Source organism: Apiospora kogelbergensis (genome assembly GCF_038363985.1).
Source record: "Apiospora kogelbergensis strain CBS 113332 chromosome Unknown utg000003l_segment0_segment0, whole genome shotgun sequence".
Classification (NCBI taxonomy): domain Eukaryota; kingdom Fungi; phylum Ascomycota; class Sordariomycetes; order Amphisphaeriales; family Apiosporaceae; genus Apiospora; species Apiospora kogelbergensis.
The window spans coordinates 4,500,810-4,528,330 of record NW_027117420.1 but is presented as its reverse complement, the minus strand read 5'-3'; the positions used below and the strand labels follow the sequence as shown (position 1 = coordinate 4,528,330).

The following is a 27,521-nucleotide window of genomic DNA, read 5'->3' as shown; positions in this document are numbered from 1 at the left end:
GCCGAGCAGGTTGCAGCCAACATGCTGATGGATCTGATTTGATTAGATTGATAATAGTTTCTCATTTTACAGAATGGTGATATTAAGTTATCAGATGCTGCACGCCAAGCTCCACTGATGGCCATGACTTAAAAGAAGCGAGGTGGGGTTTCGCAAGAGCGCAACCCTGATCGGCCTCTTCTCTGCGTGCTCTCTGCCTCCAAGTATCGCCATGTACTGCGCGAGGTTCCATCCTGGCCCCGCCCCTAGCATTGCATCGACGAAAACAGCACGGCTGCAACCCTTGGAAAGGACTTGTCGTCCGGCTCCGCAGCCATGCTATGCGGCAATGGTGGTCGCCGCATCGTCTCGATGCCATTAACGGGGTTTTTCGTACAGTACGGCCTGCCCCCAAGCTATGCGGAGCCAATTGCTTCCGCACGCCGGGGCGCGGCTCTTCCTGCATTGCAGGGGATGGATTTTGATGTTGAGCCTTGCTCCTGAGAAGTCTTCATCGCGTTGTTGGTCTTTGCAACAAGTCAGGGTCAAAGGGCATATAGCACAATGACCGAGAAAGACCTCCAAGGGCAGAAGCCAGCTGAAGCTGCTGCAACCAATGATGGCAACGGAGCCGAGGCCGTATCGAAGCCGCCGTCGAAGCTGTCCCGGGTAAGTGTATATGCACGTCATGTGTTCTCCAAGTAGAGATGCAACCATCACGGGGAAAGACATACGTTTGCTGACTTGTACGCACCCTCCCAGTTCTTCCGACACTTCTTCAGGTACTTCCGTCTTCTAGGGTACGCTGAGCCCAGCCTCGTCGATATTGGTCTCCTAATAGCCGGCACCCTATCGTCCATCGCGGCCGGCGTGCCCTTCCCCCTCATCGGCATCATCTTTGGCCAGCTGTTGGACAACCTTAATTCAGCGACATGCGCGGCCGGGGAGGCCGCCACCGACCCGGTGCAGTACGAGGCCGCCGTTAGCGACAAGGTGCTCAAGGTCTTCTACCTCGCCCTGGCCCAGTTCGTGCTCATCTACATCTACATCGTCTCCTGGAACCTGTTCGGGGACCGCCTCGCCCACCGCCTTCGCGCCAAGTACTTCCGCTCCCTCCTGAAGCAGGAGGTCTCCTTCTTCGACAAGCTCCCGGCCGGTGAGGTCTCCTCACGACTCAGTGGCGACATTGCCATCATCAAGTCCGGCACGTCTGAGAAGGTCGGCTTGGTTCTGGGTGTCATGGCTATGTTCGTTACTGCCTACATCGTGGCCTTTATCAAGTACGCGAGACTTGCTGGAATTCTCGTTTCCCTTCTGCCCGCCTTCTTGTTGATGGGAATCCTGGGTGGTCACTACGTGGGCAAGTACTCCGGCCTCGTGTCGGGGCATATTGCCGATGCGTCCTCTGTTGCGCTCGAAAGTTTGTCCAATGTCACCATCGTGCAGGCTTTCCGAGCAAACGAGCGCCTCGAGAAGAAGTTCACCGAGAAGCTTACCCTCGCTCGTAGAGATGGCATTAAGAAGGCCGTGGCCACGGCTATCCAGTCGGGCATGTTGTACTTTCTGGCATACGCTGCCAATGGTCTGGCTTATTGGCAAGGCAGTCAGGCGATCGCTGACGCGGTAAGCGGTCGTACCACAGGGATGAGCGTGGGCACTATCTATACCATTATTTTCATCCTCGTTGATGGTGAGTGAGCCCTTCCCCACCGAAATATAGTCGCGAATTGGCTGCTAATAGCATTTACAGGAACCATTGTTCTGAGTCAGATGGCACCGTTTCTGCAAATATTTGGATCTGCCGCTGCATCCTTTGCTCGATTGGAAGAGGATATTGGCCGTCTTTCCAGTATCGACGGTACGGTAGACAGCGGTGTTGACTCCGAGCTCATCGAGGGTGATTTCAGACTCGAAAACGTTTCATTCACTTACCCATCTAGGCCTGATGTACCCGTGATTCGTGACGTATCCCTACACTTCCCCAAAGGGAAGCGCACGGCAGTAGTGGGACTATCTGGCTCCGGGAAATCCACGATCGCAGGCTTACTTACTCGACTCTACGACCCTAATGGAGGCGCTATATTCGTCGATGGGAGAAATCTGCGCGATCTGAATGTTCGTCAACTACGAAGCCACATAGGCCTGGTCCAGCAGGATCCGTTACTACTGGACAGGTCTGTTCTGGAAAATGTTGCCCTCGGTCTCATAAACTCTCCACGGCCAGCTCATTTTGAACTCCAAGCCTTCCTCCTCGGCAATGGTTTGGCAGAAATCGCCGGAAAAGTGCGCAACGGTATGGATTTACAGACGGCTGCTGCTGCCCATGGACAACAGGCGGTCGAGATCTGCCAGATGGTACAGCGGGCGACGACCATGGCCGACGCATCGGCCTTTCTAGATAACCTCGAATACGGCTACGGCACCATGGTTGGGTCCAATGGCGATTTGCTCAGCGGTGGACAAAAGCAACGAGTAGCTCTCGCGCGAGCCCTGGTGAAAGACCCCCAGATCCTGGTCCTAGACGAAGCTACTTCTTCGTTAGACTCGGGCAGCGAGCAACGTATCCAGAAGGCCATTGAAGAAGCCACGGTGGGTAAGACAGTTGTGTCAATCGCCCACAGGCTTGCGACGGTCAAGTCGGCAGACAACATTATTGTTATGCGGAATGGACGCGTTATTGAGCAAGGAAGCCACACAGAGCTTCTGGCTAAGAACGACGCGTACGCTGCTCTGGTGCGACTGCAAAATATGAGCTCGGACAACTCAAGCATCGCAACATCCAAGATATCCCAGGATCAGGACATAGACCTTGAGAAGACGATCGAACCGACGACAGTAGCAGAGGACCTCGAGAAATCACCAGCCGCCAGAACCGAAGAGCCAACATCCGAAGCGCCCAGCGAAGAAGCCAAACCTACGACTAAGAGAACTACATGGGGCACTATGAAGACTATGCACAAGTTTACTCGACCGTTTTTCCTGTTACTCTTGGTTGCTTTCACCTCGTCGCTCGTCGTGGGTGGAGCTTATTCTGGTGCAGCAGTAATTTTCGGGCACACGGTCGAGGCCTTGAGTCCCTGCGAGGGCGAAGACAGCATTCGATCGGCCGGAAGCTTCTACGGGTTGATGTTTTTCGTACTTGCCATCATAGAGCTTTTCGCCAACGGCATCAGTTGGTCTTCTTTCGGCACAGTGGCCGAACGTGTTCTCTACTCTATCAGGACGCTGTCTTTCCGCTCTCTCCTGGAGCAAGATCTGCATTGGCACCAGTCGGAGAACCGCACACCTTCGACGTTGCTAACTTTCATTACCAACGATTCTATCGCAGTGGGCGGCCTGACCGGATCCATCATCGGGACTATATTCTCTATTGGAGTCAACTTTATCGTGGCTGTCATCTTGTCTCACGTCATCGCATGGAGGATCGCGCTAGTCTGCCTTGCTGTCGTTCCCCTGATGTTGGGGGCAGGCATCATGCAGATCAAGCTCCTGACACAATTCGCCGCCCGGCACGAGACGGCGTTTGCCAAGTCGGTCAGCATCACGGTAGAGGCCATCAACTCGATCAAGACGGTGGCGGCGCTCTCGCTCGAGCAGGAGGTGCTCGGCACCTACCGCCGGTCGCTTAAGACGCCGCGCAAGGAGATGTTCCGCTCCAGCATCTGGATCAACCTGTGGCTCGCCCTCACCAACAGCATCTCCAACATGATCTACGCCCTCGCGTACTGGTGGGGCGCCAAGCAGATCATCGCGGGCCACTACACGCAGACGCAGTTCTTCATCGTGCTCATCGCCCTGCTCGTCAGCGCCCAGCTTTGGGGTCAGCTGTTCACGCTCGCGCCCGAGGTGACTAACGCTGGCCGAGCAGCGAGCCGTATCTTTGACGTGATCGAGATGGGCTCCAGTCAGCAGGTGGACCAACACAGCACCAAAGACGGAGCTCACGGTAACGATGACCCAGAGGCGGCTGCAGCCGACGCGAAGGTAGCATCACCGCAGATAAAAGAAGGCGGTATGAGTGTCCGTTTTGACAACTTGATGTTCTCCTACCCGGCGCGTCCGAACAGGCAGGTGCTCAAGGGCCTGGACCTCACCATCCGCCCCGGTCAGTTCTGCGCGCTGGTTGGTCCCAGCGGTGCCGGAAAATCGACCATCATCGCGCTCCTGGAACGCATGTACCGCCCAGACTCGGGTAGTGTCCTGATCGACGGGGTGGACGTCGCGGCCAAGAGCGAGCCGCTGTTCCGCGACGAGATTGGTTTGGTCCCGCAAGACAGCATCCTGTTCGACGGGACGGTGCGGTTCAACATGGCGCTGGGCGCGCGCCCGGACCGCGAGCCCTCGCAAGACGAGATCGAGGCGGCCTGCCGCCTCGCCAACATCCACGACACCATCGCGGCGCTGCCGCAGGGCTACGACACGGCCTGCGGCACGGGCGGGTCGCAGCTCTCGGGCGGGCAGAAGCAGCGGCTCGCCATCGCGCGCGCGCTGGTGCGGCGGCCGCGCATGCTGCTGCTGGACGAGTCGACGAGCGCGCTCGACGCCGAGTCGGAGCGGCTGCTGCAGCAGGGGCTGGACCAGGCGGCCAGCGGCGGCATCACGGTCGTGGCCATCGCGCACCGGCTGCACACGATCCGGCGGGCGGACGTGATCTTCATGATCGAGGACGGGCGCTGCGTCGAACGGGGCACGCACGAGGAGCTCATGCAGAAGAGCGAGAGCTACCGGGTCAACGTGCTGCACCAGACGCTCGACGGCTAGGCTGCTACCCACCTGCCTGCTTGCCTGCTGGTCTAACGTCTCAGGTCACATCGAGTTGGAGGAGGGAGGACAGGGGCAGGGGCACACGCCGACGAGACAAGCATTTACCGCTAACTGGGCTTTGCATATCGAAGATGGGGGAAGACTAGACTATCGTATCTAGATGCCATGGTTTACTAGTTCGTACATAATAATGTTTGTTACTTTTGCTTGCCTCGCATGTTCCATCCGAACGGACCCAATGACGGCCCCAGACGACTACTGCAGGGCGACGTTGTGGCGTTTGCGGGGAAATTAGTTGTGATGAATTGTTAACCTAGGAGAGGGCGCATATTGGTTGTTGTTGGGGTTGGGATTGAGCGTCGAAACTCGGGCCAAAGGGGATTCGGACAAATGCATCCAGCATCATCTCTTGCTTCTAGTTGCAGAAGCTCTTGGCCCCACGACCAGCTAGTTCAGATGATCTGAATGCCCGAGTAAGGAGCAGGGAAGCTGAAAGAAAGTCAGCACTTGCACTTGCACTTGCGATGCTGCCCCTCCAGAACCCCTCCTCCAGACTGGGAAAGTGATAGGCTTGGGATGTTGCAACAAAGGAAGGATTTCCCAGGTTCTGGATCCCGACGGCTTGGCTCGACATGATCGACCTGACTCTTGACGAAAGCATTATACGGTACGTCGTTAGAGCTAGGACAGACCAAACCGGGCCAAGATCTGCCCCCAATTCCAACTATTACCCCAACTATCGCCTATCAAGCTATGTACGAGTAGGAGTAGTAGGTTAGCTGAGGTTGACCCCGTGACCGACTGATGGCAGGAAACGCATGAAGCGTGCAATGCGGCAGCAGGTTTTACATAGGATCCCATTCGGCCGAACTGTGGCGCGAATTTGACCGGCGATTGAACGAGGACGCGATTTACGGGATATGAGGCTTTTTTTTCTTTCTGTCTTTCTGGATCTGGCTCTTGCTCAATTGAATTGAATAGGCCGACTACTATTCCGATCCGGCCCTTCGTTCGAGACTATCGGGCCAAATGTCGGTGGTGTTGCAGCGTTTCGAATGTCAGAAACGGGCGAACGTACGGTCGGCGAGGCAAAACCGCGTGACTACAGTGCCATTGCATTGGGAGGCTCTCGATTGGGGCGATTGGGGGGGTCCATAGGCGGACATGATCAGGCCACTTTCTCGTGGGGTGGCCAGTCCTGCCCAGTGGCTAAAACCCGGGGCCGGCGCTGTCCGACTCGACTGGACGGGGAGAGCTGATGAGCTGGGGGGGCAAGCTGAGAGGCTGGATCCGAAGAGGGAAGCAGAAGCGACTCGAGAGAGACCCTGCATCGTAGGGTGGCAGGCAGGTTGCAGGCAACAGAAAGATACGATACGACGATGCCACCTGCACTACCCCTCCATTCCCATTCCCCAAGACAGACGAACGAGCGAACAACAAATCGCCAACTCCCATTAGGCCGGGCCCAGACGCCAGCCAAGCAGCAGCAGCCAAGCAGCAGCCAAGCAGCAGCATCTCGCTTGCTCGGATCTTAGTCAACATCCCCGTTTCTCGCATGCATTGACTCGTCCGTTGCTGCGTGTCCCGCGCATCTTTCTGAACAGCATCGACATGCCCGCTCGACCGAAGGCCGCGGCGAGCAGCCAATGACGGCGCCGCGAAAAGTGGTAGCTCGAACTCTATACGTAGTCCGGGCCCTGCAGCGTGTATACTTGTCGTTGCATCATTCCACGTCCGTCGTAGTAATAGTCGTTATTGGGTGCAGCAGCCACAGCCAAAGTCTCCAGTTGTGCGGGCCACTAGAACCCCCGATCGACCCCCAACGCCCAATTGTGCTATTGTCCTAAAACAATCCATTGCACCCGAGCTGGGACGGGACATGCGAGACGTGTCCAAACTGCAACCATGCGACCAGACAGCCGACACACTAACGAACGAAACTAACGAGACACAAGTCCCTCGAGAGCAAACCCCCAAAGCCAGACCGACCTCTCCCGGGCGCCCGGCGTTACTCTCGGGATCCCCTCCCGTGTCCCTTGCCAACCAAAAGTCACCTGCCGACAGGACCGCGCGCCTGTCTATCCCTGAGTCCCTTCTATCCCTCGCGGCGGGGTCCCTGGTCTCCAAGCGGCCCAAGGTGGTGCCATATGCGTGTGATCTAGACTGGCCAAACCCGCTCTAACTCGTTTCCTCCCATGCGCATCTCCTGCTTGCGCCCGCCCACCACCATGGCCGCCGTCTTCCGGCCAACATCTGATTGGGTTGCGGCGCAGGGCGGAGGGTGAGCAAAAGGGCCAGCCAGAGGACAGTAAGAAAAAAAAGAAAGAAAGAAAGAAAGAAAAAACCAGAACTCCGTGATCTGTTACCTGCATGTTACCAAGAGCAGAAGTCGGGGCCACGATCGATGACGGAGCAATTCTACACTTGCTGGGACACTACGCAAGAATGAGATGAACAGCCATTTGTATAAATAGGTTTTGATCCTCCCCGTTTCCATTATGGCATCTCGTATCATCCAACCAAGACACTTCAGATCTCTTCTTCAACGAACCATCCAACAACCACACAAGACTCCCTGTCTATTCGGAGTCTTTCAGCAATCATCCCGTTTCTCTGTCTATAGTCCAGCCAGAAACATCACATCTTCGCCCATCATGTCGGTACCCGCAACCCAGAAGGCTATGGTGGTCGAGACCGTCGGCGGACGTGAGTATATACCCTTTTTCGCTTTTGCATCATCACACAATGCTGATTTGTTCTCTTTCTAGCCGTGCAACTGAAGGAGATCCCGGTGCCCAAGCCCGGCCCCGATGAGGTCCTCGTCAACATCAAGTACTCGGGCGTCTGCCACACCGATCTGCACGCCATGAACGGCGACTGGCCCCTGCCCGTCAAGATGCCACTCGTCGGTGGTCACGAGGGTGCCGGTGTCGTCGTCGCCCGCGGCGAGCTCGTCAAGGACATCGAGATCGGCGACCACGCCGGCCTCAAGTGGCTCAACGGCTCCTGCATGAGCTGCTCCTTCTGCCGTCAGACCGAGGAGCCCCTCTGCCCCCACGCCCAGCTGTCGGGCTACACCGTCGACGGCACCTTCCAGCAGTACGCCATCGGCAAGGCCGCCCACGTCGCCCGCCTGTCCAAGAACGTCTCGCTCGAGGCCGTCGCCCCCGTCCTCTGCGCCGGTATCACCGTCTACAAGGCCCTCAAGGAGTCGGGCGCCCGCGCCGGCCAGTGGGTCGCCGTCGTCGGTGCCGGCGGTGGTCTGGGCTCCCTGGCCCTGCAGTACTGCAAGGCCATGGGCATCCACGCCATCGGTATTGACGGCGGCGCCGAGAAGGGGCAGATGTGCAAGGAGCTGGGCGCCAGCGCCTACGTCGACTTCACCGTGTCCAAGGACGTCGTGGCCGACGTCAAGGCCGCCACGCCCGACGGCTTCGGCCCCCACGGCGTCATCGTCCTCGCCGTCTCCGAGGGCCCCTTCCAGCAGGCCTCGCAGTACGTGCGCAGCCGCGGCACCATCGTGTGCGTCGGTCTGCCCGCCGGCGCCTACCTCAAGGCCCCCGTCTTCGACACCGTCGTCCGCATGGTCCGGATACAGGGCTCGTACGTCGGCAACCGCCAGGACACGGTCGAGGCCCTCGACTTCTTCGAGCGCGGCCTCATCAAGGCCCCCTACAAGGTCGTCGGCCTCAGCGAGCTCGCCAACGTCTTCGACCTCATGAAGGCCAACAAGATCGTCGGCCGCATGGTCGTCGACACCTCCCGATAAACGGGCAATTAGCAGCAGCCTGCGCTCCGTCTTTTCATCATTTCCTCAATCGGGAAACACATCCAAGAGAGAGAGAGTCAGTTACAGCGGCGGCGTTTTATGATTGTCCTGGGCAACTGGGGTGTTCTTGTAGGAAAAAAGAAAATTCCATAACGATATTGTCTAGCAGACGCAGCTTATTTTAATTCCAATTCAAGTAAAACAGTTAAACCAAATCCATTGTCTTCTCGTGATTGTTCCTACATATATATAATATTCGTATGGACTGGAAGGTGCCATCAAGGTTGTCCTCAAGGTTCTCACCATCACGGGAGTTTCCTGCCACATTTTTGCATGTACCACTACTAGACGAATGGGACAATGACGGCATTGGGAGTTTTGGCACCACGAGTTTTTGACTTGTTCTCATTGGCTCGCGCATCGCCAGTCAAGCTCCTCTGGGAATTACACACTATAATTCGTGATGGATTCGATTCCTGTCAGCGCTATTGGTATTCGTATTGGACAATACTCATTTCCCTCCTTTTCTTCCTGTCTCTTTTTGCCTCTTCCCTCTGTCTCTCTCTCTCTCTCCCTCTCTCTCTTGCGACCACCAAGCTTCACTCGTCACTGAGTTCATCTGTTACAATTATCAATTGATGTTTGGTTGCCGGTGCACACGGCATGACTAGCCACGAATTGCCTTCTTCCTAGCCCCAGCCATTTCAATGCCGATGGACCGCCCCCCACTGATAGGCCATTAGCTCTCTCGATAACGTCGGTGCTGCCGGGGACGTGCCAATTCTCAGCTCGTTCCCGCCCGGTCGACGTGCTAACAGTAGTGCAAACTAAAAAGGCAAGCGTTGTGACGACGACGCGAAAATCAAGAATCCGGGGAATGTTTTGGACTACTGCGACACGTCTTTAACCATATCTTTAATCCGAACTCACGATCCCCTATTCCTATTCCATCGCATGCACGACTAATCGGTCGTCTTGCTGTGCCTGATTGGCGTCCCGAGTCCTGCAAAAGTATATCGCGAACCCGGGCCGAAGTCATTGGAGGCAGTTGCCAGCCAATCATCCCAAGAAAACTCGGCTCATTCGCGCCCGCTCAGTCGATCAATGCCCGGCATAACATGACGAGTAACGACCCAGACAGCCACAATGGCGACATCCAAAAAGAAGCGATGAAGCCCAGCATGAGCCGCGACAAGAGGCAGGGGAGTACTGCCTCTAAAAAGGAGCCCATGCCGGCTGCCTCCGCCACGGCCGCTCCCAAGAAGCCGGGCAAGATGGCCCAGCTCGGCTTCACCCCCATCGACATGCCGACTTTTCTGATGATGGTCAAGTAAGCAACTCCGACACCCCAAACTCTGCATCATAATGTAGATATACTTGAATTGTATGCTAATTCTCGTTTTTGAACAACGCAGGGGAGCTGTGCCGCCTACTATAGGCATCGCCATCTACCAGTCATCCGCCGTCGCCAAGTACTTTACCACACTTGGCTATCTCATCGGCATCATCAGCGTTCTGACTCTGTCTATCTTGCCTCGTGGCAAGTATCTGCAGAATCTCGTCCTGAACCTCCTCTTCGTCTGTGCCGGGGCCGCTATGGGCCTGTAAGTTACTTTTGCCGAGGTCTGCGGAGACGCTCTACATCTCATTCACACTCATGCGACGAAGCTCCTCTCACTTACATATTAGTACTCTTAAAGACTAACTTGTACTTCTTTAGGTTGATCTTGTGGTCGTCACTTCAAGCTCGGCTGCACACGCAAGTTGGCCCTGTCATAGACCCCGTCACAAGACGGCCTACATACAACTCGAGCCAGTCCGCCGTGTCTGGAGTCTGTAAGTCCCACTCACTCTATCTTTGCCAAGTCTCTCAGCCTGAACATGACCACTAATCAGTGCATAGGGCTCTTTGTCAGCATCTGGTTTGTCAACGTGCTGAGGGCGAAATACCCAAGCCTGAACGTCCCCGTCATTCTCTACTCCATCTTGACCAGCATCAGCTGCACATTCAGTCCTCTGATGACCAGCAATGCCGCCTTCGAGTCAGTTATCAAGCGTATCCTAGTCGCCATGCTTGCAGCCATGGGGTTGGCCACAGGGTGTTCGCTGCTGCTGATCCCCGTGCCGAGCCGCAAGGTGACGTACGGCCAGATGAAAGGCGCCATCATGCTCATGCGCGGCGCCGTCAAGCAGGAAAAGGTCTACCTCCAAAGCCTGGAAAACGAGGACATGTTCGCCGAGCCCGAAGTCGGCAGTGGTATGGGACTCCTGCAAAGGATCAAATCTAAGGCGCTGGAGAGGAGGGGCCAGCAGGGCTAGTAAAGCTGGTGGTGCTCCTGCTCCGGCTTCTGCGCCCCCTCCGCAAACAAACAACCGCGTCGAGGCGGAGCGGGTCAAGCAGACCATCGCGAGCCTGCGCCAGCTGAATGGCAAGATGCAGGCGGACCTGCCGTTTGCCAAGAGAGATTTTGCGTGGGGAAAATTGGACGGCTGTGACATAAAGATGCTCTTCTATCACATACGCTCCTGCGCCATCCCCATCATCGGACTTTCGACCGTGATTGACATCTTCCAGCGCATTGCGGAGCGGAGAGGATGGAACACCGACAGCGATACCCCGGCTGACATCGTCGAGGAGAAGAACGCGGAGAAGCGGATCTGGAACGAGATCATGAAGCAGCTCCACGAACCACTCGAAACCCTCTCGGCAGCCATGGACCAGGGGCTGGAGCATGCCGGCATCTTGCTGGAGATCCTGCCTCGACCCAAAAAGAACAAGAAGACGGACGACGCTGCCGACGTGGAGGCCAAGGGAGACGCGGTGGAGCCTGGTGACCCCAGCTTCGCCAGAACTCTGGAGGAGAAGGTAAAGAACTTCGAGACCGTCAAGGTGGACATTTTGAGAGCCTGGGCAAGGGAAAGGGGGCTGGCCTATGACGAATCGGCCGCGGCTGATTTGGAGAGAATGCCCTCAATTCCATCCAACGGCAACAGACACCAGCGTGACCAGTTCCAACTCTTCCTGCTGTTGTATATTGAGAAACTGGTAAGCCTTTTCTCCCGTGTTCAATCCCAATTTCAAGAGTATACTTCGGTATGTGTGCTGACTGAGATGGACACAGATGACGGAGATCGCCGAGTCCGTCCGTGGATTTGTGCACTTTGCGGACCAGAAGGTGGCAGACGGGACCATGTCCAAGAACCGCCTCATCGTGCCCAAGTACCGGCGGATCAAGAAGTGGATCTCGTCCATCTTCAGCGCCAACGAGGAGGGGGCGGAGAGCAACGACCTCATGGAAGTCGGCACCATCGTCTACATGGGCGACAGCTTCGCGACCAAGAAGGACCCGGAGCACCTGCCGCCGGCCAATATGATGGAGCGCATCGGCGAGGGCGTGCGAGCCGTCTCCCGGTTTTTCTCGTCCGAGGCTAGCACCTTCGGCGTCCGCGTCGCCTGCGCCACCATGACCATCGGCATTGTCAACTTCCTCGAGCCCACGCAGCAGTTCTTCCAGGAGCAAAGGGGCGTCTGGGCCATGATTATCATCGCCATCGGCATGACGCAGACGTCCGGCCAATCTATTCAGGGCTTTTTCTGTCGAGTCGGCGGGACCGTCATCTCCATGGTTATAGCCCTGGTGAATTGGTACATCGTGGCCGAGAATACGGCCGGCATCTTGGTCTTCATGTTCATCTTCCTCGTTTTTGAGCATTACTTCCTGTTTAAGTTCCCGCAGTTCACGCCCGCCGTCATGATATGCATGGTGACGCACGTCATGATCATTGGCTACGAGCTGCAAGTGCTGAAGATAGGAGTCCGCGCGTCCGAAGCGAGCGGCCAGGTGTACTATCCCATCTACCACCTCGCGCCCTACCGCCTGGCGTGCGTCGCGGCCGGCTGCGCCGTGGCCTTCTTCTGGACCATCTTCCCCTCGCCGCTGACGGAGCGGACGTGGATCCGGCGCGACCTCTCGGCGACGCTGTACCTGCTGGCCAATTACTTCAGCGTCATCGACGCGTCGCTCAAGGCGAAGCTGCACGGCACGGGCGGCGACCCGCGCCTCAAGCGGTCGCCGACCAATCGCCTCAAGAAGCACCGCCAGATCCTGCTGGGCAAGCTGCTGCTCCTGCTGCCGTCGCTGAAGCAGCACGCCGACTGGCAGCGCTGGGAGCCCGCGGTCGGCGGCGCCTTCCCGCGCGCCGTCTACGAGGACATCATCAAGCGCGCCACGCGCATCACGTCGTACCTGACCCTCATGGCGCACACGGTCGGCTACTCCCCGCCCGGGTCCGAGAACTCAAACTCGGCGGGCACGACGGCGGACCGCGCTTGGATGGATGCCCTCGCCGAGCTCATGGCCGACGTCGTCCCCACCAAGCGCGGCATCGTCTGCACCCTCACCCTGCTGTCCCACTCCCTCCAGACGGGCCACTCGCTGCCGCCCAACATGCCGTTGCCGCGGCCGTTCGCGCTGACGCGGCGGCTGGGCGTGCTCGCGCAGAGGCGGCACCGGCGCGAGCGGGAGCGGGGCGACGAAAGCGGCAACAGCGGCAGCGAGGAGAGCGATGTGGAAGACAGCGATAGCGACGAAGTGCTGGTAGCGGCGAGAACGAGAACAGCCACATCGCAGCCGCCTTTGTCATCGTCGTCATCGTCGTCTACCTCGGCGGCGGCGGCGGCAGTGCACAGTGGCGGCCCGTTCGGCCTGCTGGACGCCAAGAACATGGCCGAGAACGGCTACGCCGAGTTCGCCGTGCTGCAGGTGTGCAGCAGCCTGATCTGCGACGACCTCGAGGACCTGGTGCGGGACGTCAGCAAGCTGGTCGGCGTCGTCGATTTCACGTTCCGCGTCGAGGGCGGCAGCTCGTCTACGTTTGGTGGGGGGTCCACGACGGATGGCGAGCAGGAAGTAGGACGGAACAGTGGAAAGGGGACGAAGAGGGATTAGTTGGTCGACTGTAACTGCGCTTGGACACGGAGAATAAGTAAAGGCTTGTTGTTCATCTGAGAAAGTCAGGCTCCCGACCTACTGGGCAGGATATGACTGATATAACTTGTGTTGAATTTGTTCTCACATAAGAATAATACATAGCTTACGAAACCACTTTATCAATAAATGAAAAACAACATTATAGCAAACACCAGGTAAAGAAATATTTGCCTAAAATCTGTTGCATGCCAAAGTCGAAAAGTCGCATTTGATAGAGCCCTCCAACAACAAACCTCAGCCCCCTTTTCACGTTCCCCATGCCACTGATCCAACCTGGCCCTACTACGTCGTGCTACTTTGACGGTCCAATCGATGCGCCAGAAGCAGCAGCCGTTCTCGTAGCCGCCCCCTCCGCCTTATCTCCTTCGCCACCAACCCAAGCGCTGACGGCCAGCGGCAGCGGCCGGTGGAAGACGGTGTACTTGTTCTGGGGGGCTGCCAGTTGATGCCGGTGGGGTACGTGTAATACTCCTCGCCGTCAGGGAGGGTGGTGGGGGATCCCACGAGGCCCAGACGACGGTCGGGGTGTTGAGGAAGCTGTAGCAGTGGCGCTCGAACGGGGCCGTCGTCGTCGACGAGTCACCCCAGTCAGCCGACGCCGTCGTGCAGCTGTACCCCGGCGCGCAGCACCAGACTTGGCGGCTCGTCGTGGCGCCGCCGGAGGAGCCCGAAGTGGCCGTCACGATGATGTCCGCCGTGCACGCCGTGTCCCAGCCTTGGATGCAGGCGCTGCCTTCGTAGGCGGCGCTCGTCAGGTCTTTGTCGGGGGGATAATCGGGGTCGGCGTCTGTTGTGCGGGAGGAAGAAAAGAAAAGAAAGGTGTCAGTCAGCGGACTTGGGCTTTTAAACAGCTGTTATGTGCACTTTCACGTATGCCCCTCTCATCGTTCTCGGTGAGACCAGAACGAGATAAAGGATTAACTTTATCATATGAAGTTATACTACTCACCGAAGTCTTCTTGGAAAACCGCGAAGAAGTTCGAGGGGGAAGCACGCCCCCTGCGATCTGTCGAAGCTAGTCGACGAGCCCGCGGTGGTGGCGAAGCCCTGGGTGCAGACGAGTTGGTCGAACGGCTTGGTGTCCTGGCCCACGACGAACTGACAGTAGATGGACGCCGAGCTGCACGGGTTGTCCGCCGCCGTGCCCGCCCACTGGTAGGTGAAGGGCGTGGTCTGGGGCGGGAGGGCGTACGCGGTGCCGTCCCGGCTAATGGTGGAGGTGGTCAACGACATGGTGGTGGTGGTGATGGGCTGGATATGTTCTGAGTGGGGAAACGGCGTCAAGAGTAGAGTAGGATAGGGGTAGGGGTATCAGTGCTGGGCAGAGATGAACTGCCGGCACACATCGTTGGAGACCCCCCATCCATCTTCAGGGCCCTTTAAGTAGAAGAAGCCATCGTATGTTTCTCGGAGCACGGCGCCGTCTCTGTAGCACGGCTTTATCTTTTGTTTGCTTCGAGTCGGGGTCGACGTCGTACTGGTAAGGCTTTGCGGGCAAGCAAGCAAGCTCCCGTGTCGGTTCACCTGAGATGAGATGAGATTGTGCACCGCAAGGGGGCCCGAAATCGAAAATCAGTAGGCGATGGGAAATGGGAAAGCTCATCAGTTCGTCCATCCACGTATGTTTGGTGGACGCAAGTTGTCCGACCAAACTTGCATAAGCTTCGACATTGTGACATTGGGCCTCGAGTGATGTGGCCATCGCGACGTTACCTACCAGAGACATGTTATCAACCACCCTACCTGGCTTAAGATTGCGACATAACCTCGAGGATACCGTGGTGATACCTCATTCGTGAACATATGCCTAATGAGCATATCCCTTCGAATATGGGTTGACAGGCGCCACATAGCTCGGCCAACATGCTTTGGCCCGGCACCAAGGGAGCCTTCACTCTCAGTGTCATATGAACGGGTAATTATTATTCAATTATCTACTTAGTCCAGAAAAACGTTATAATAAAATGTACGTGTACACACTCCGGCCCTTTTGGCCTGCACACGAGGGGCCAGACCACTTAGATGAAGAGCTTGCTTCCATGGTACTTGGCGCTCTGCTTGTAGGCCTTGGTAGCCGCCACAGCGGCCCTCTTGGGGAAGCCCTTGAAAGAGACAGCGTATGTAGCGACAGAGTGAGCGACCAGCTATTTGGTTCGTTAGTTAAAGAGAATGGATGATGAAAGGGGCTAGGTCTTTTCTTACCTTGGAGTTGAGCTCCCACGCCGTCATGTTGACGTTGCTGACGTCGTCGCACAGCTGGTGGTAGCAGGGATCATACCAATCGCCGGCCTTTCCACCGTACATCTTCTCCTCATCCTTGGTCTTGACACCCTCGGCACCAGTAGCAATGCCACCGGCGGGGATGCCGGCGCGGATGAAGCCGTCGTAGTCACTGCGTCCGTCGAAGGGGATGAAGGAGTAGTTCAGGCCCTGGGACTCGTACCAGTCCACGTACAGGTCCCGCAGCTCCTGCGAGCCCGTGGGGTTGGCCTCGTTGGTGGCGTTGTAGATCTGATAGGCGAAGTTGGGGCTGCCCAGCATGTCGTAGTCCATGAAGAGTCTGATCTTCTGGTTCTCCTCCTCGGGCAGCGTGCTGGCGTAGTAGTCGGAACCCAAGAGACCCTCCTCCTCGGCTGCCCACCAGGCGAAGCGGACGCAGTTGTTAACGCTGAACTTGGTGAGCTGGGTGGCAATCTCCAGCAGAGTCATGCTGCCCGAGCCGTCATCGTTGATACCCGGGCCAGCGGGGACACTATCACTGTGGCCACCGAGCATGACGCAGTTGTTGGGGTCTCCCTCGGTCGTCTGGGCGACGATGTTGTCGGTCATGGTGGTCTTGACCTCGGCGTCAATGTAGGCAATGGCATCCACCGTCTTGCTCTTCTCGAGCTTCTTGATGATGGGCGCGGCTTCGGCGTCCGAGATGCCGAAGGTGGCGACGTGGTTGTCCGATGGAGTACCCAGGGTTCCGTGCACCTCGCCCTCTTCGTTGTTGTAGACGATGGCAGCGATGGCACCCGCGAGGCCCGCGAACTCAGACTTGGTGCCAAAGGAGCATTTGCCCCGCATGACCAAGGCAATGTTGCCGTCGAGGGCGGCGGGGTAGTCAGAAGCATCGCAGCCCTGGTTGGGAACCAAGACGAGGTTACCGTGGACGGGCTCCTTGTTTTTAGTGGGGGAGTCAGCGACATGGGCTCCGCGGACTTGGGAACCTCATCGCCAATAACCAGGCGAAACTCGGACACACGCCCGGTCACGGCGGGAAAGGCCTGGTATGTGAGGTTGTAGTAGTCACCGAACTTGGCGATGGTCGAGTAGATGTAGGCCAGAGTGCCAAGATGGCCTGGGAGCTATCGTCAGTAAAGCACTTACGGATGGATGGGGAAAGTGTCACACACCGTCGCTCCCGATGACTCTGGTAGGGTGGTTGTACTCGTCCTCGCCGAGCTTGGCAATCTCATAGAGGTTCTTTGCGCGACGGAGCAGGTGCTCGCCCTTGATGGAATCCTGCAGCGCCTTGGAGCTCACCAACGGTCGCTTCGATGCTTGCCCTACTGGAGTCATGGGTGAGTCACCCGACGACATGGGCTGTTGGATGCCATAAGTGGAGGCGGTGCCGAGCAACGCGGCACCGCAGGCCAGGTGCAGGCGAGTGAATCCCACCATAGCGACGAGTAGTATTAAGTGCTGAAATATCCTCCCAACGGCGGTGTTAATGGAAAACAGAAGGAGAAGATGAAAGATGGATAGATACGGACGACGATAGATAGAGATAGATAGATAGATGGATGTTGGCATGCGTCATTCGGCCGCGGTTTATTGACTCGTGACCGTTGCTGTCTCATCCCCAGCCACTTCTGATAGCGCCAGGCCCCTTCCAGCCAAGTGCTGTGGGGAGGCCCAAAAGATAAGCGACGCAGGTACCCGCGGCGCCATCGAACCACTGTAGCATTCATTTATTCATTGTCGGCACCGCAGAATATGTAATTGGAGCTTGATCGCATACAGCAACGGCGGGATGATTCAAGAAATGAGGCATATATTTCATGAGATTCATGATGCATATCAGCATAGCAGGGTATTTTCAAGTATGTACAAGAATGTTATTTGGTGTTGATAATGCCTCTTCACCGCGCAAAAGTAGCAAAAGGTATCCGCGGGTACAAAATATGAATGGCCAAAGCACGACCAATCTCGCTCTCCTCCGCTCTCCCGAAAGAACTCCCCTCGCGACAACGGACCACGACAGACCGCTTCGACTCAGGGGATACTGATTTTCTCCATTTTTCTCTTTCTTTCTTTTAGTTTTGTTCTGTTTTTACTTTAGTTCTTCTTCTCCAGGTACGCCTTCAGGTCTTGTCCCTGCTGGTCGTTCAAGGCCTGCATCTGCGTCTGCAGCATCTTGAACGTCTCGGTCGACTTGCCCTCGTAGTACGTCTCCCAGCTGACGTAGCGCGTGAAGCCCTCGCCGGCGTCGGTCAGGACGTTGGGGTGCTCGGAGCGGATGAGCTCGTCGGCCACCTTGAGGTCGGACCGCCACGCGTTGATCGAGTAATCCTCCTCACCGGTAGCCGCGACGGCCTTCTTCTCGCTGGTGGCGAAGGTCGACGTCGAGTGTCTGCACTTGCGGGGCTTGGTGGCTTTGATGGCGGAAGTAGAGCTGCGGCCGGAGGAAGAGGAAGAGGAAGAGGAGGGGCTCAGGACCGTGAGGACCTCGGGCCCCGTGGTGACGACGCCCTCGCCGCCGAGGCCAGTGAAGGTGAAGGACAGGTCCATGCCCTCGTAGACGGCCTTCTTGTGGGCCGGGTCGTCGCTGTTCTGCAGGGGCGCCTTGGAGGTGGGGTGCACGACCTCGACGTTGGTCACGTAGCTGTTCCACTTGCCGTAGCGGCCAAAGTCCACCAGGGCGTCGTAGACGGCGCGCCGCGGGGCCCGGATCAGCGTCTCGGAGCAGACCATCCAGACGCGGCCCTCGGTGCCGTAAGTCGGCGTGGGCAGGATGCCGTCGACGCCGCCGTCCATGCTCTGCGGGCAGCGCAGGGCGGCCCAGTCGATGCCGCCGTTGTCGTCATGATAGGTAGTGCCGTTCTTGACGCTGCTGATGGTGACGTTCTTGGCAGTGGTGTCGTAGTGATGGCTGCCGGTGGTGGCGTTGGCGCTGCTGCCATGCTGTTGCGGCGTGACGGTGTAGCCGACGGGCTTCGCGTCGACGGCGACGGCGGCGAGGGGACAGGAAGCCCGCCAGCGCGGACAGGTTGGATAACGACGGCATATTGGATAATTATTAGTGGGTTGTTTTTTAACGATAGGACGGAAAGCAAGCAATTCCAATTAGTGAGTGAAAGAGTGCCCAAACCGGAAAGGAATCGACATGATGGTAGAAGCGGGCGACAATCATGTCTTTATTTGTTTCTAGCTGACCCCCTTCCCTCCTTCTGCTGGATGCATTAGGCGGTGATTCCTTCGGCAGACTACAAGGCTGTGTGCCATGGGGGGAAACCGGCAAAACCCCCCCTTTCCCCCTTGTCCTGCCCCGGCAGCTGTGCGCGGGTTCACCTGCTGCCCCATTCCCACCCGTCAACCCACTGCCCACGGTCACGATCATGGGTGTTCGTTCAATTTTAAGTAAGAGTAGGGATTCGCGGGTGGCAGAGACGACTCCACAAATGGATCTCATAATTAAAATGAGCGATATTCTTTTTTGTTCCTCAACCCCCTTCGACTGATTTCTGGGCCTGCTCCGGAGATTGAGTTAGGAGAGAAAATCGTTGAATCGCATGGGGTCATCCGGATCGGGTGGTTGCGCGATGCAAAAGCAAGATATCTAAGTCAGTTTCTAACCCAAAAGAAATGACAGGTCTTGGCAGCCTTGGGGGTAAGATCCCGCGTCTGCCGATGATACCGTTTATTTATGATACCTTCCGATGCTTCGCCTCAGTAACACAATCATTAGATAACCGACTGCAGGGTATGGAAATAAATGCGTTGATATTAGCGAAGTTTCGAGTCTCTGAGATGAGCTCCTTCGTCTTGGAATTACCATCCCCATCTCCTCCCTTCTTCTTTACCATAGCAGCACAGCCGGTGTGAAGTATGGCTCGAAACTCCAAATCCATCGCCTTGATTGCGAATGTCTCAATGTAAACAGATCACCGTGCTCTCTTCTTAAACCATGTGACAGATCTCTCACGTCGAGATACGTATTGAGTCCAGAACCGACCGAGCCCACCGAAGAACGCCGAGCCAGCAGGCATGTAGACCACCTGGTTGCCACGTCGCGCAGGACTGAGACGTATGCCCACCCATCCAAGCAAAATAGTAATACGCCAATCACACTACTAGAGCAGACCGGCCCAGCAGCAAGTAAACCTTAGTTACTTTCCTTCCCTTTAATCGACACGGCCAATGCTCTTCATGATCTTGATGAGATCGTCCATGCGCCCCTCGTATCGCTCCCGCTGCTTTACCAGCTCTTGCTCGTACTTGGCCTTGAGGGTTCGGATCTCGGCGTCGTGTCGCTCTTGCTCCACCCGGAGCACCTCCTGGAACTCCTCCTCCATGGTGCGGATGGTATTCTGCAAATCATTCTCAGCGCTGCCGTGGCCGTTGCCGGCTTCCGTAGCAGTGCTTGGAGTGGCGGTAGTCATCATCATCGAAGCCGTATGGGCCTCTCGAGCCTCTCTGGCAGCTTTCCGTCTTTGTTGTTTGTTTAGTTTTGGCACGAAGCCGGTTTCGGCCCTCTGCCGCTTGGCGGGCGGCAGAGCATGATCTCCCCGACGAGGATGCTTGATTCCAGCTCGTGATCTAATGAGGACTCCGATCGCTCCCCGTCTTCTCCGTCATCATCCGGCACAAGGTCGGACTGGACCAGCATAAGCCGGCCATCGGTGTGCTGCTGCTGGGAAGAGGACTTTCCGGCATCACTCCGCCTAGCACGAACCCGGCGCGTGCGGCCTTCTTGTACCTGGTCCCGCTCATATTCCTGCTTGGTCCGTGGCGGCGTGCAGTCATAACCCTTCTCGATGCATCTCGCGCACTTTTGCGGCCACACTCTATCCAGTGGCCGACACTAGGTAATTAACCGTAAGTTTTAGGAACCAAGTATGTTCGAATCACCTTGGTAAGCACCTATGCAATGCGTTGCCAACAAAGAAGAGAGGCATGAATAGTAGAAAAGGAGGGAGAGGGGTGAACGGAGGACGCTTACTGTCTGATGGTGCCTTCGACACGTATTGCACTGCAAATGGTTCTTACTCCGAAAAGCGGTAGGGGCGGCCGACTCCGTCTCGCTCGTCGAAGCGCGTCGGGTATCGCCCTTCACTTCAATAGAAGAGGCGCGGGCGGGTCGTGGTCGGCGGCATTGGAGGCCGTGATCTCTGCACCTGTCACATTGGTCACCCTGCCGATTCCATGTGCACTGGCATCGTAATTAGTATTTGCGAAACTATGTATGCTACAAAAACCGAAGGAGAAGAAAAATTACCTCTTCATTACAGGTGCGACACGAGTTGCAGGCCGGTGGTGTTGTATTTGCTTTGGGCATCTCGTCAACAGCGCGGCTGGGCTAACCACCCAGGGAGAGAAAGCGCGATCTCAAACGGGGAGAGAGGGAGGACTAGAGGATTGGAGTCAATCTGCCTGCCCACGCGATCCACTAGAGAGACTCAGAGGCGCGGTAACAGTGTCAATGACGTTATAAGGTGTTCGGTATCTCAAATAGAATAGGCATAGAGCAAGTCTGCAGTGCCAATGATCTGTACAATTGGAACGGCTCGACGCGTCTGGTTTACTTGGGATTCTCAGATCGCGTGTGGGGTTCTTCTTCTGTTTGTCTGCATGCGTCGTTTGTCGCAGCTCAAAACGATAGGCAAGTGCCTTGCGCAGGTGCCTGCCAGTCCAACCCCTACTGGCAGATTGAAAGAAGAAAAAAAAGCAACGTCAGCCAACACTGAGAGTCACGATCAATCTAACCAAAGTAATTAAAATGATACATATACAGATAATATGATGCATGTGTAAGGCTAAGACATGCGTGCAGAATCCCCAAAATGCAAGCCAAAATGAAAAAATTCAAAAAGTATTGACAAGAGGGGGATTCGAACCCCCCGCCAGTTTCCTGACTCGAATTGTTACCATCTGATGATGGTCAAGCTTCCGCTTGAGTCGAGCGCCTTAGACCGCTCGGCCATCTTGCCTTACACAACGGGAAGTTGCATTTGAATGAGAATAATGCAACTTATCACTGTATATGATAATGATAAAGTCTTTAACATTCTGTTATCTTTCAGCACTCATATTAGCTGGCACATATCTCGTTTTCTGGTTATTCCTGGGGTCGACTGGAGAGCTTCAGTTGTCGTGTCCCGTTCAACTGGCAGAGACTTCATTGACCAGCGACTATAGATAAATTTGTTTTGAATACGTCCCAAGCAACCTTAGGTATCCTCTTTGCGTAATTCTATCCATCTAGGTTACAGAAGAAACTTGCTCGCTAGAGTGAGCCTCCATGCGCGACGTTCCTATGCTGTGTGTGGCTTTACATGATCAAAGTCGATAAGTAAACTCGCTATCGCTTGCCCTCGTAACTACATCCAGATACACCCTTCCGTGCAGTCTCCGAGAACGAGGCCCCGTCATCATCAACGGCAGGCGCTGGCGGTAAATCGAACCCCTCAACTCCATATTCCATGCTTCTTGCGAATGCCTTCCCGGCTTCCGGTGGTATGGTATACATAGTATTCCCACCCCATCTCTACGTATACACATGCATGCATCCCTTCCATACGATCGTATTAAGTCAGCAACTCCTTGATATCCTCAATGCGCTGCAGCTTCTTCTCCTCATCCGTCATCATGCCCAACGACGTCGCGATGAACTTCTTGCGGTCCTGGATCTTGAGCATGCGCTCCTCGACGCTCCCCTTGGCGATGAAACGGTAGACTTTCACCTCATCGTCCTGGCCCATGCGGTGCACGCGATCAATGGCCTGGGCCTCGACCGCGAAGCTCCACCAGGGATCCATCATGTACACGCGCTTGGCCTGCGTCAGGTTGAGGCCCACGCCGCCCGCCCGCAGGCTGATGAGCAGGATCGTGAATCGAGTCGACGACCGGAACTCGTCCAGCACCGCCGCCCGCGCCTTCTGCGCCATCGACCCGTCCAGCCGCAGAAATCGCATGTTCGCCCGCGTCAGCGCTGGTTCGATCAGCGACATGAACGACGTGAACTGGCTGAACACGACCGACTTCATCACGGGGTGCTCTTTACGCAGAGCCCGCAGGTGCTTGATCAGAGCGACGACCTTCGACGATGACTCATTTACCCCCAGCCGCTGGAGGCTGATCTTGGGTGTCGAACTGACTGCGGCAGGGTCGTCGTCATGGCGCACAACCTCAAACAAGTCTCGCAGACTCAGCGGCTCACGGCAGTTAAAGCACCGTGGTATCTGGTGGTGGTCTGTGGAGTGTTTGATGTAGTCAAGCAGGCATTTCTTGCAAGCAGAATGCCAACAGCCTGTAACCGTCTGGTCGACCATGGGCTCCTCCGAGCACACAGGGCACTCGTTACTGGCCTCGTCCCGAATCTGTTGGAGTACATGTGCCCCGAATGTATTGGCGTTCTTCTCCACCTCCGTGTTGGCTGTAAACTGTTCGATCAGGGATTGAAGGTCCATGTCATCGGCCAATCCAGCGGCGATATCTGCTTGTGCCCCCGCCTCTTGCTCTTCAGCCAACACATCTTGGTTCCGCACAAGTAACGGGTGGCAAACCGACTGGCGGAGGCGAAGAATCTGGGCGAAAATGGTTGTATACGCCTTCATTACTGTACCATTCTCGATATTGTTCGAAAAAGTCCGCTTCGCGCGTTTGAAGATGTGTTCATACACGCTACGTTCAGTTTCTGAGAGCTCAACATCCACGATTTCAATTGTTTTCGCGGGCAAAGGCACAAGGCTAGATAGATGGACAGTTAGCCAGGCACATATTGAGAAGAAGGTAGGGAGAAGAAGATCATGCATCGTTTTGGGACTTACAGCTTCCCGTCAGGAGTCCTCATATCTTTGGTTCGTCTCATGACGAGAGGTTCCAAAACGGTCTGCACCACATCTAGAGCCCGCATGAAGTCCTTTGACTCAAAGGGCACAGTGATAAATGTCCGCCAGAATGAGAAGTTATTCCACGGCTCGACCCTAAGGAACCGAATAAGACTGAACAAATCTTCCAGGCGGTTGACGATGGGCGTACCCGTCAGTACCCAACGATGCTCCGCGTTTAATTCATAGCACGCTTTTGACGTCTTTGACTGGCGGTTCTTGATGTTATGTCCTTCGTCTAGAATGACGCGGAAGAAGTTAAGAGAGAATAAGCCGGTATGTAAGCCCCGATAGGGATTCTTCTTGCTTATTTGGTTGAATTCCGAGAGAACCACTCCGTAGCTAGTGATAATCACGTCAGGGGCTGAAGCAATGTTGGCTTCTGAGCACATAGTCTGTAAATCTCCGACCTTTTCAGTGCCGTAGTAGACCATGGATTTCAATGTCCCCTCCTTAGAGGCAGCCTCTGCCTCGCTCTGCCACTGCGCCAAAAGCGACATGGGTGCAATTACAAGTGTTGTCTTCGGGGCAGCCACGACATTACTAGTCTTGTTCGAGACGCGCGAGAGCTGGTTGACTGAACCGATAGGGTTGGCCGCAGCTGCTGCGACTGCTTCTGATTTATGAGTATGAATCAGACTAAGCATCTGGATCGTCTTGCCCAGTCCCATCTCGTCAGCTAGTATACCACCGAGGCAGTGCTGCTCCTGTTCTGGGAACTGGAGAGACATTTCGCCAGAGTACGGATTGACGTAGAAGCATGTCTGCCCTTCAACTTGAACAGTGTCCTTGTCATCGCAATCTTTAGTCGGCCAAGAATATTCCTCCCACAGCGGATGCATCGAAACCCCACGATCCTCGTTCTTCTGGTCTTTCTCCTTCGAGAGCATCCAGTGTAGAGATTGCTTCTGGTATGGACGCAGGTCCATAGCAAATGTGTCTGCGGGCTCAGCTTCAGGCGTGTTGAAATCGAAGGACTGCGCCTTGCGATACAAGGCATCCAGCTGCCCCCTGCTCTAATTCTTCACCTTCCTCGGGTTCGGCACCGTCCGCCGGAGGCGAAGATCCCGGAGCATTAGCCCCGTTTTGTTGTTGCCAGTGCCGGCTGTTTCCTTCTTTTCATCGGCTTCAGCAACGTCAACCAACCCCTGCCGACCGTTTTTCGCAATTTCATTCGCTCTTGTAGGCGACAGATTGATCTCCTTGAACAACTTTACCATAGATACCTGTCGGAGTCTCAGATCACGCTCCTGAGTGGTCTCCTTTGATTCGAAATACGTGGTTGTTCGGTTGCCAGCCAAGTCGCTACTGCCGTTCTCAAAAGCAGAATTTAATATATATGCCTTAAGCTGTAAATAAACCGTCTCGTTCGTACGAAGTCGGTCCGGTGCGTAGAAGCAGGTGCCCTCGAACTTGCAGACGCCTTGGTCCATCAGGGAAGATACCCAGTTGGCCGTCTCGTTGGCTAATCGTCCAATCTCCCAGCCTTTCGCGTCTGTGAACCTCACGATGACATCGTTGCGTTCACGTCCAGTCCGTTGCTGCTGCGGCTTCTGGCGCTCAATCCGCACTGGGTCCCCAAACTTGAGTAGGTTCGTACCGCTCTTTGTCGCCCAGCCCTCTGCGCCGAAGGCACCTATGTATCGCGACTCGGGTATGGATGGTTTTGGGATATCAGGGGTGCGATTGCGTAGCAGACGATCTCTTTGTTGATAGGCCCAGAGTGCCCTGTGTGATGGGTCATCGGGCCACCTTCTCTGTGCTTCTTCATGGATGTCTTGAATTTCTTTCCATCTTGGGGTGGTGGGCTTCGGCTGCGCGGTGACAGGGTTCGGCGTCGGTGAAGCGTTCATTAACTTCTTGTAAGTCCCATCAAAGTACATATTCACGGCTTTTTGGATGTCGCCGCGGCAGGCGCGTCGCAAGACGTCGATGACTGCCGGCTCGACTTCATTTCCGATGAAGCTTTCGAAAGTGGCCAGATCGAAGGCAATTGGTTGGTTCTCGACGGGGTTCCTTGAGCTGTTGGATGCATCTTGGGCTGGCCTTTCTGGCAAAGGCGGTTGTGGTGGAGGGGCAATGGTTTCTGAAGTTGTCGAATTGACTGCGCCTGGATGAACCGGGTCCTCGATGGGATCTGAGAAAAATCTCCGTTTCTTTGCCGGAGGTTCTTCTGAGTCTTGCCAGCTCATGGTCGCGCTGAAAATAAGATGCGACTTGGTGTGATGCCCGCGAAAGTCGTCGCTCTCTCCAAAGTAAAGGGTAGATGATTTGGGGCCATAAACGCGGATTGCTCCCAGCTATCAACTTCACTGGAATTAGCACGCGTTTTCGCCCCTACACTCTGTCACGTAGGTCATGTGACAGTGCTTAAGTGGAATTGGGGGAGTTGCGGCCAATTGGAGTTGGGGAGTTTCAATCGGTTTTTAGTGACGCGTGCTTGCGCTGGGTCACTAAGCAAAAGTGATATCACTTGCACGGTGGAATATTGTTGAGTAGTTGCCATTGACTTTGGAAGCAGAGAAAAGAAAAGAAACCCGCTGCATCAGAGTCACCCGTGGGCTATTGGTTTACAAGAAGCAATGGGTTCACGATAAGCTTGATCAAACCACCAAAATCCAGATGTATCGTGTGAGAATAGGGCGGCCGCCAGGCCGTCAATGGCCCAAAGCCTTACAACAGGGCGCATGTGCCAAAAGGACTTACATCACAAATGCGGATATTGAAAGTGCCCGGAACTACTGTATTGCTCAATTGAAGTAGGTTCTTTGATTTCTGAGTCTGCCGATGACGAAATGCAACATGCTTATGCGCGAGTAGGAAATCAGACCACGACTCATATATGATTCGCAATTTCATCCCCAAGTTCCGCCGGGAGGCCTATGATGCATTGCGCGCCTTCAACCTGGAGCTGGTGCGCCTGCCGGAGCTTGTCTCGAACCCGACGATCGGGCAGATGCGCATGCAGTTCTGGCGCGACGCCGTCAACGACACGTTTGCCGGCAAGCCGCCCAAGGGGCAGCCCATCATGATCCTCCTGCACAAGGCGCTGCAAGACCTCGCCGAGCAGTTCCCGGGGCCGGGCCAGGCCAGCCCCAACTCGATCAAGTTCTGGATGCTGCGCGTCATCAGCACGCGCGAGAAGTACATGGACAACCGCCCCTTCACGGACCTGGCCGCGCTCGAGGAGTACGCCGAGAACACGTACTCGACGCTCATGTACGCGACCCTGGCCGCCCTGCCCATCCAGTCCATGCACGTCGACCACCTGGCCAGCCATATCGGCAAGGCCTGCGGCATCGTGGCCGTCCTGCGGGGTATCCCCTTCCTCGCGGCGCCCTCGCCGCCTGTGAAGTCGCCTTCGGGAACCGACGTCGTGGGCGGCGGGCGCAACCCCGTCCTCCTGCTGCCGCTCGACGTCATGGCCGAGGCTGGCCTGCGGGAGGAGGACGTGTACCGGCAGGGGCCCCAGGCCGAGGGGTTCCAGGACGCCATCTTCAAGGTCGCCACGCGCGCCAATGACCACCTCATCACGGCGAGGGAGATGCTGAAGAAGCTCCAGGCTGGCGAGGACCCCGGTCACGAATACGAACACCAGGGAGAGGCGGAGCACAATCACATCATGGAGGAGGGGGACAGCACCAAGCGGGATATTAACCGCGGCTTTGGGGTGCTGCTCGAAGGCGTACCCGCCAGCAACTACCTGGCCAGGCTGGAGAAGACGAACTTCGACCCGTTCGCGGTCCGAAGCGGTGGCTGGAGATTGCCATGGAACGTCTGGAGAGCGATGAAGACTCAGAAGCTATAACCAACTGGGCTGACTTCACAGTGGATTCCCCGATACGTAAGACAAGAGGATCAGCGGCACCTACTCTGATCAGCGATCATGTACGATTACAAGCGATCTATACTCCAAATGTAGAA

The 27,521-nt window shown here is 56.0% G+C and overlaps 9 protein-coding genes across 9 annotated transcripts; 4 read left to right on the top strand and 5 right to left on the bottom strand.

Annotated features, from left to right (window-relative positions):
• Positions 1 to 543: 543 nt before the first annotated feature.
• Positions 544 to 4,740, top strand: PG998_006220 (uncharacterized protein; the record flags this gene model as incomplete). Its single annotated transcript, XM_066873038.1, has 3 exons — positions 544 to 648; positions 742 to 1,669; positions 1,730 to 4,740. The coding sequence occupies 3 exons, from the start codon at positions 544 to 546 to the stop codon at positions 4,738 to 4,740; spliced, it is 4,044 nt and encodes a 1,347-aa protein (XP_066733135.1).
• A 2,657-nt stretch (positions 4,741 to 7,397) lies between these two features.
• PG998_006219 (uncharacterized protein) lies at positions 7,398 to 8,512 on the top strand (the record flags this gene model as incomplete). The annotated part of the gene is made up of 2 exons (XM_066873037.1): positions 7,398 to 7,449; positions 7,512 to 8,512. The coding sequence occupies 2 exons, from the start codon at positions 7,398 to 7,400 to the stop codon at positions 8,510 to 8,512; spliced, it is 1,053 nt and encodes a 350-aa protein (XP_066733134.1).
• A 1,118-nt stretch (positions 8,513 to 9,630) lies between these two features.
• On the top strand, positions 9,631 to 13,461 carry PG998_006218 (uncharacterized protein; the record flags this gene model as incomplete). The annotated part of the gene is made up of 6 exons (XM_066873036.1): positions 9,631 to 9,842; positions 9,928 to 10,116; positions 10,233 to 10,348; positions 10,416 to 10,769; positions 10,813 to 11,558; positions 11,635 to 13,461. 6 exons carry the CDS (start codon positions 9,631 to 9,633, stop codon positions 13,459 to 13,461), a joined length of 3,444 nt encoding a protein of 1,147 aa, XP_066733133.1.
• Positions 13,462 to 13,795: 334 nt separating this feature from the next.
• Positions 13,796 to 14,736, bottom strand: PG998_006217 (uncharacterized protein; the record flags this gene model as incomplete). The annotated part of the gene is made up of 3 exons (XM_066873035.1): positions 13,796 to 13,938; positions 13,964 to 14,290; positions 14,472 to 14,736. 3 exons carry the CDS (start codon positions 14,734 to 14,736, stop codon positions 13,796 to 13,798), a joined length of 735 nt encoding a protein of 244 aa, XP_066733132.1.
• A 785-nt stretch (positions 14,737 to 15,521) lies between these two features.
• On the bottom strand, positions 15,522 to 17,169 carry PG998_006216 (uncharacterized protein; the record flags this gene model as incomplete). Its single annotated transcript, XM_066873034.1, has 4 exons — positions 15,522 to 15,647; positions 15,706 to 16,626; positions 16,653 to 16,846; positions 16,902 to 17,169. 4 exons carry the CDS (start codon positions 17,167 to 17,169, stop codon positions 15,522 to 15,524), a joined length of 1,509 nt encoding a protein of 502 aa, XP_066733131.1.
• A 657-nt stretch (positions 17,170 to 17,826) lies between these two features.
• PG998_006215 (uncharacterized protein) lies at positions 17,827 to 18,775 on the bottom strand (the record flags this gene model as incomplete). The annotated part of the gene is made up of 2 exons (XM_066873033.1): positions 17,827 to 18,661; positions 18,735 to 18,775. 2 exons carry the CDS (start codon positions 18,773 to 18,775, stop codon positions 17,827 to 17,829), a joined length of 876 nt encoding a protein of 291 aa, XP_066733130.1.
• Positions 18,776 to 19,892: 1,117 nt separating this feature from the next.
• On the bottom strand, positions 19,893 to 20,150 carry PG998_006214 (uncharacterized protein; the record flags this gene model as incomplete). The annotated part of the gene is made up of 1 exon (XM_066873032.1): positions 19,893 to 20,150. The coding sequence occupies one exon, from the start codon at positions 20,148 to 20,150 to the stop codon at positions 19,893 to 19,895; it is 258 nt and encodes an 85-aa protein (XP_066733129.1).
• Positions 20,151 to 22,295: 2,145 nt separating this feature from the next.
• On the bottom strand, positions 22,296 to 25,789 carry PG998_006213 (DNA repair protein rad-5; the record flags this gene model as incomplete). The annotated part of the gene is given in 3 exon segments (XM_066873031.1): positions 22,296 to 23,457; positions 23,538 to 24,613; positions 24,626 to 25,789. 3 exon segments carry the CDS (start codon positions 25,787 to 25,789, stop codon positions 22,296 to 22,298), a joined length of 3,402 nt encoding a protein of 1,133 aa, XP_066733128.1.
• Positions 25,790 to 26,219: 430 nt separating this feature from the next.
• On the top strand, positions 26,220 to 27,405 carry PG998_006212 (putative ribosomal protein MRP17- mitochondrial; the record flags this gene model as incomplete). The annotated part of the gene is made up of 2 exons (XM_066873030.1): positions 26,220 to 26,356; positions 26,418 to 27,405. The coding sequence occupies 2 exons, from the start codon at positions 26,220 to 26,222 to the stop codon at positions 27,403 to 27,405; spliced, it is 1,125 nt and encodes a 374-aa protein (XP_066733127.1).
• Between the last annotated feature and the right edge of the window lie 116 nt (positions 27,406 to 27,521).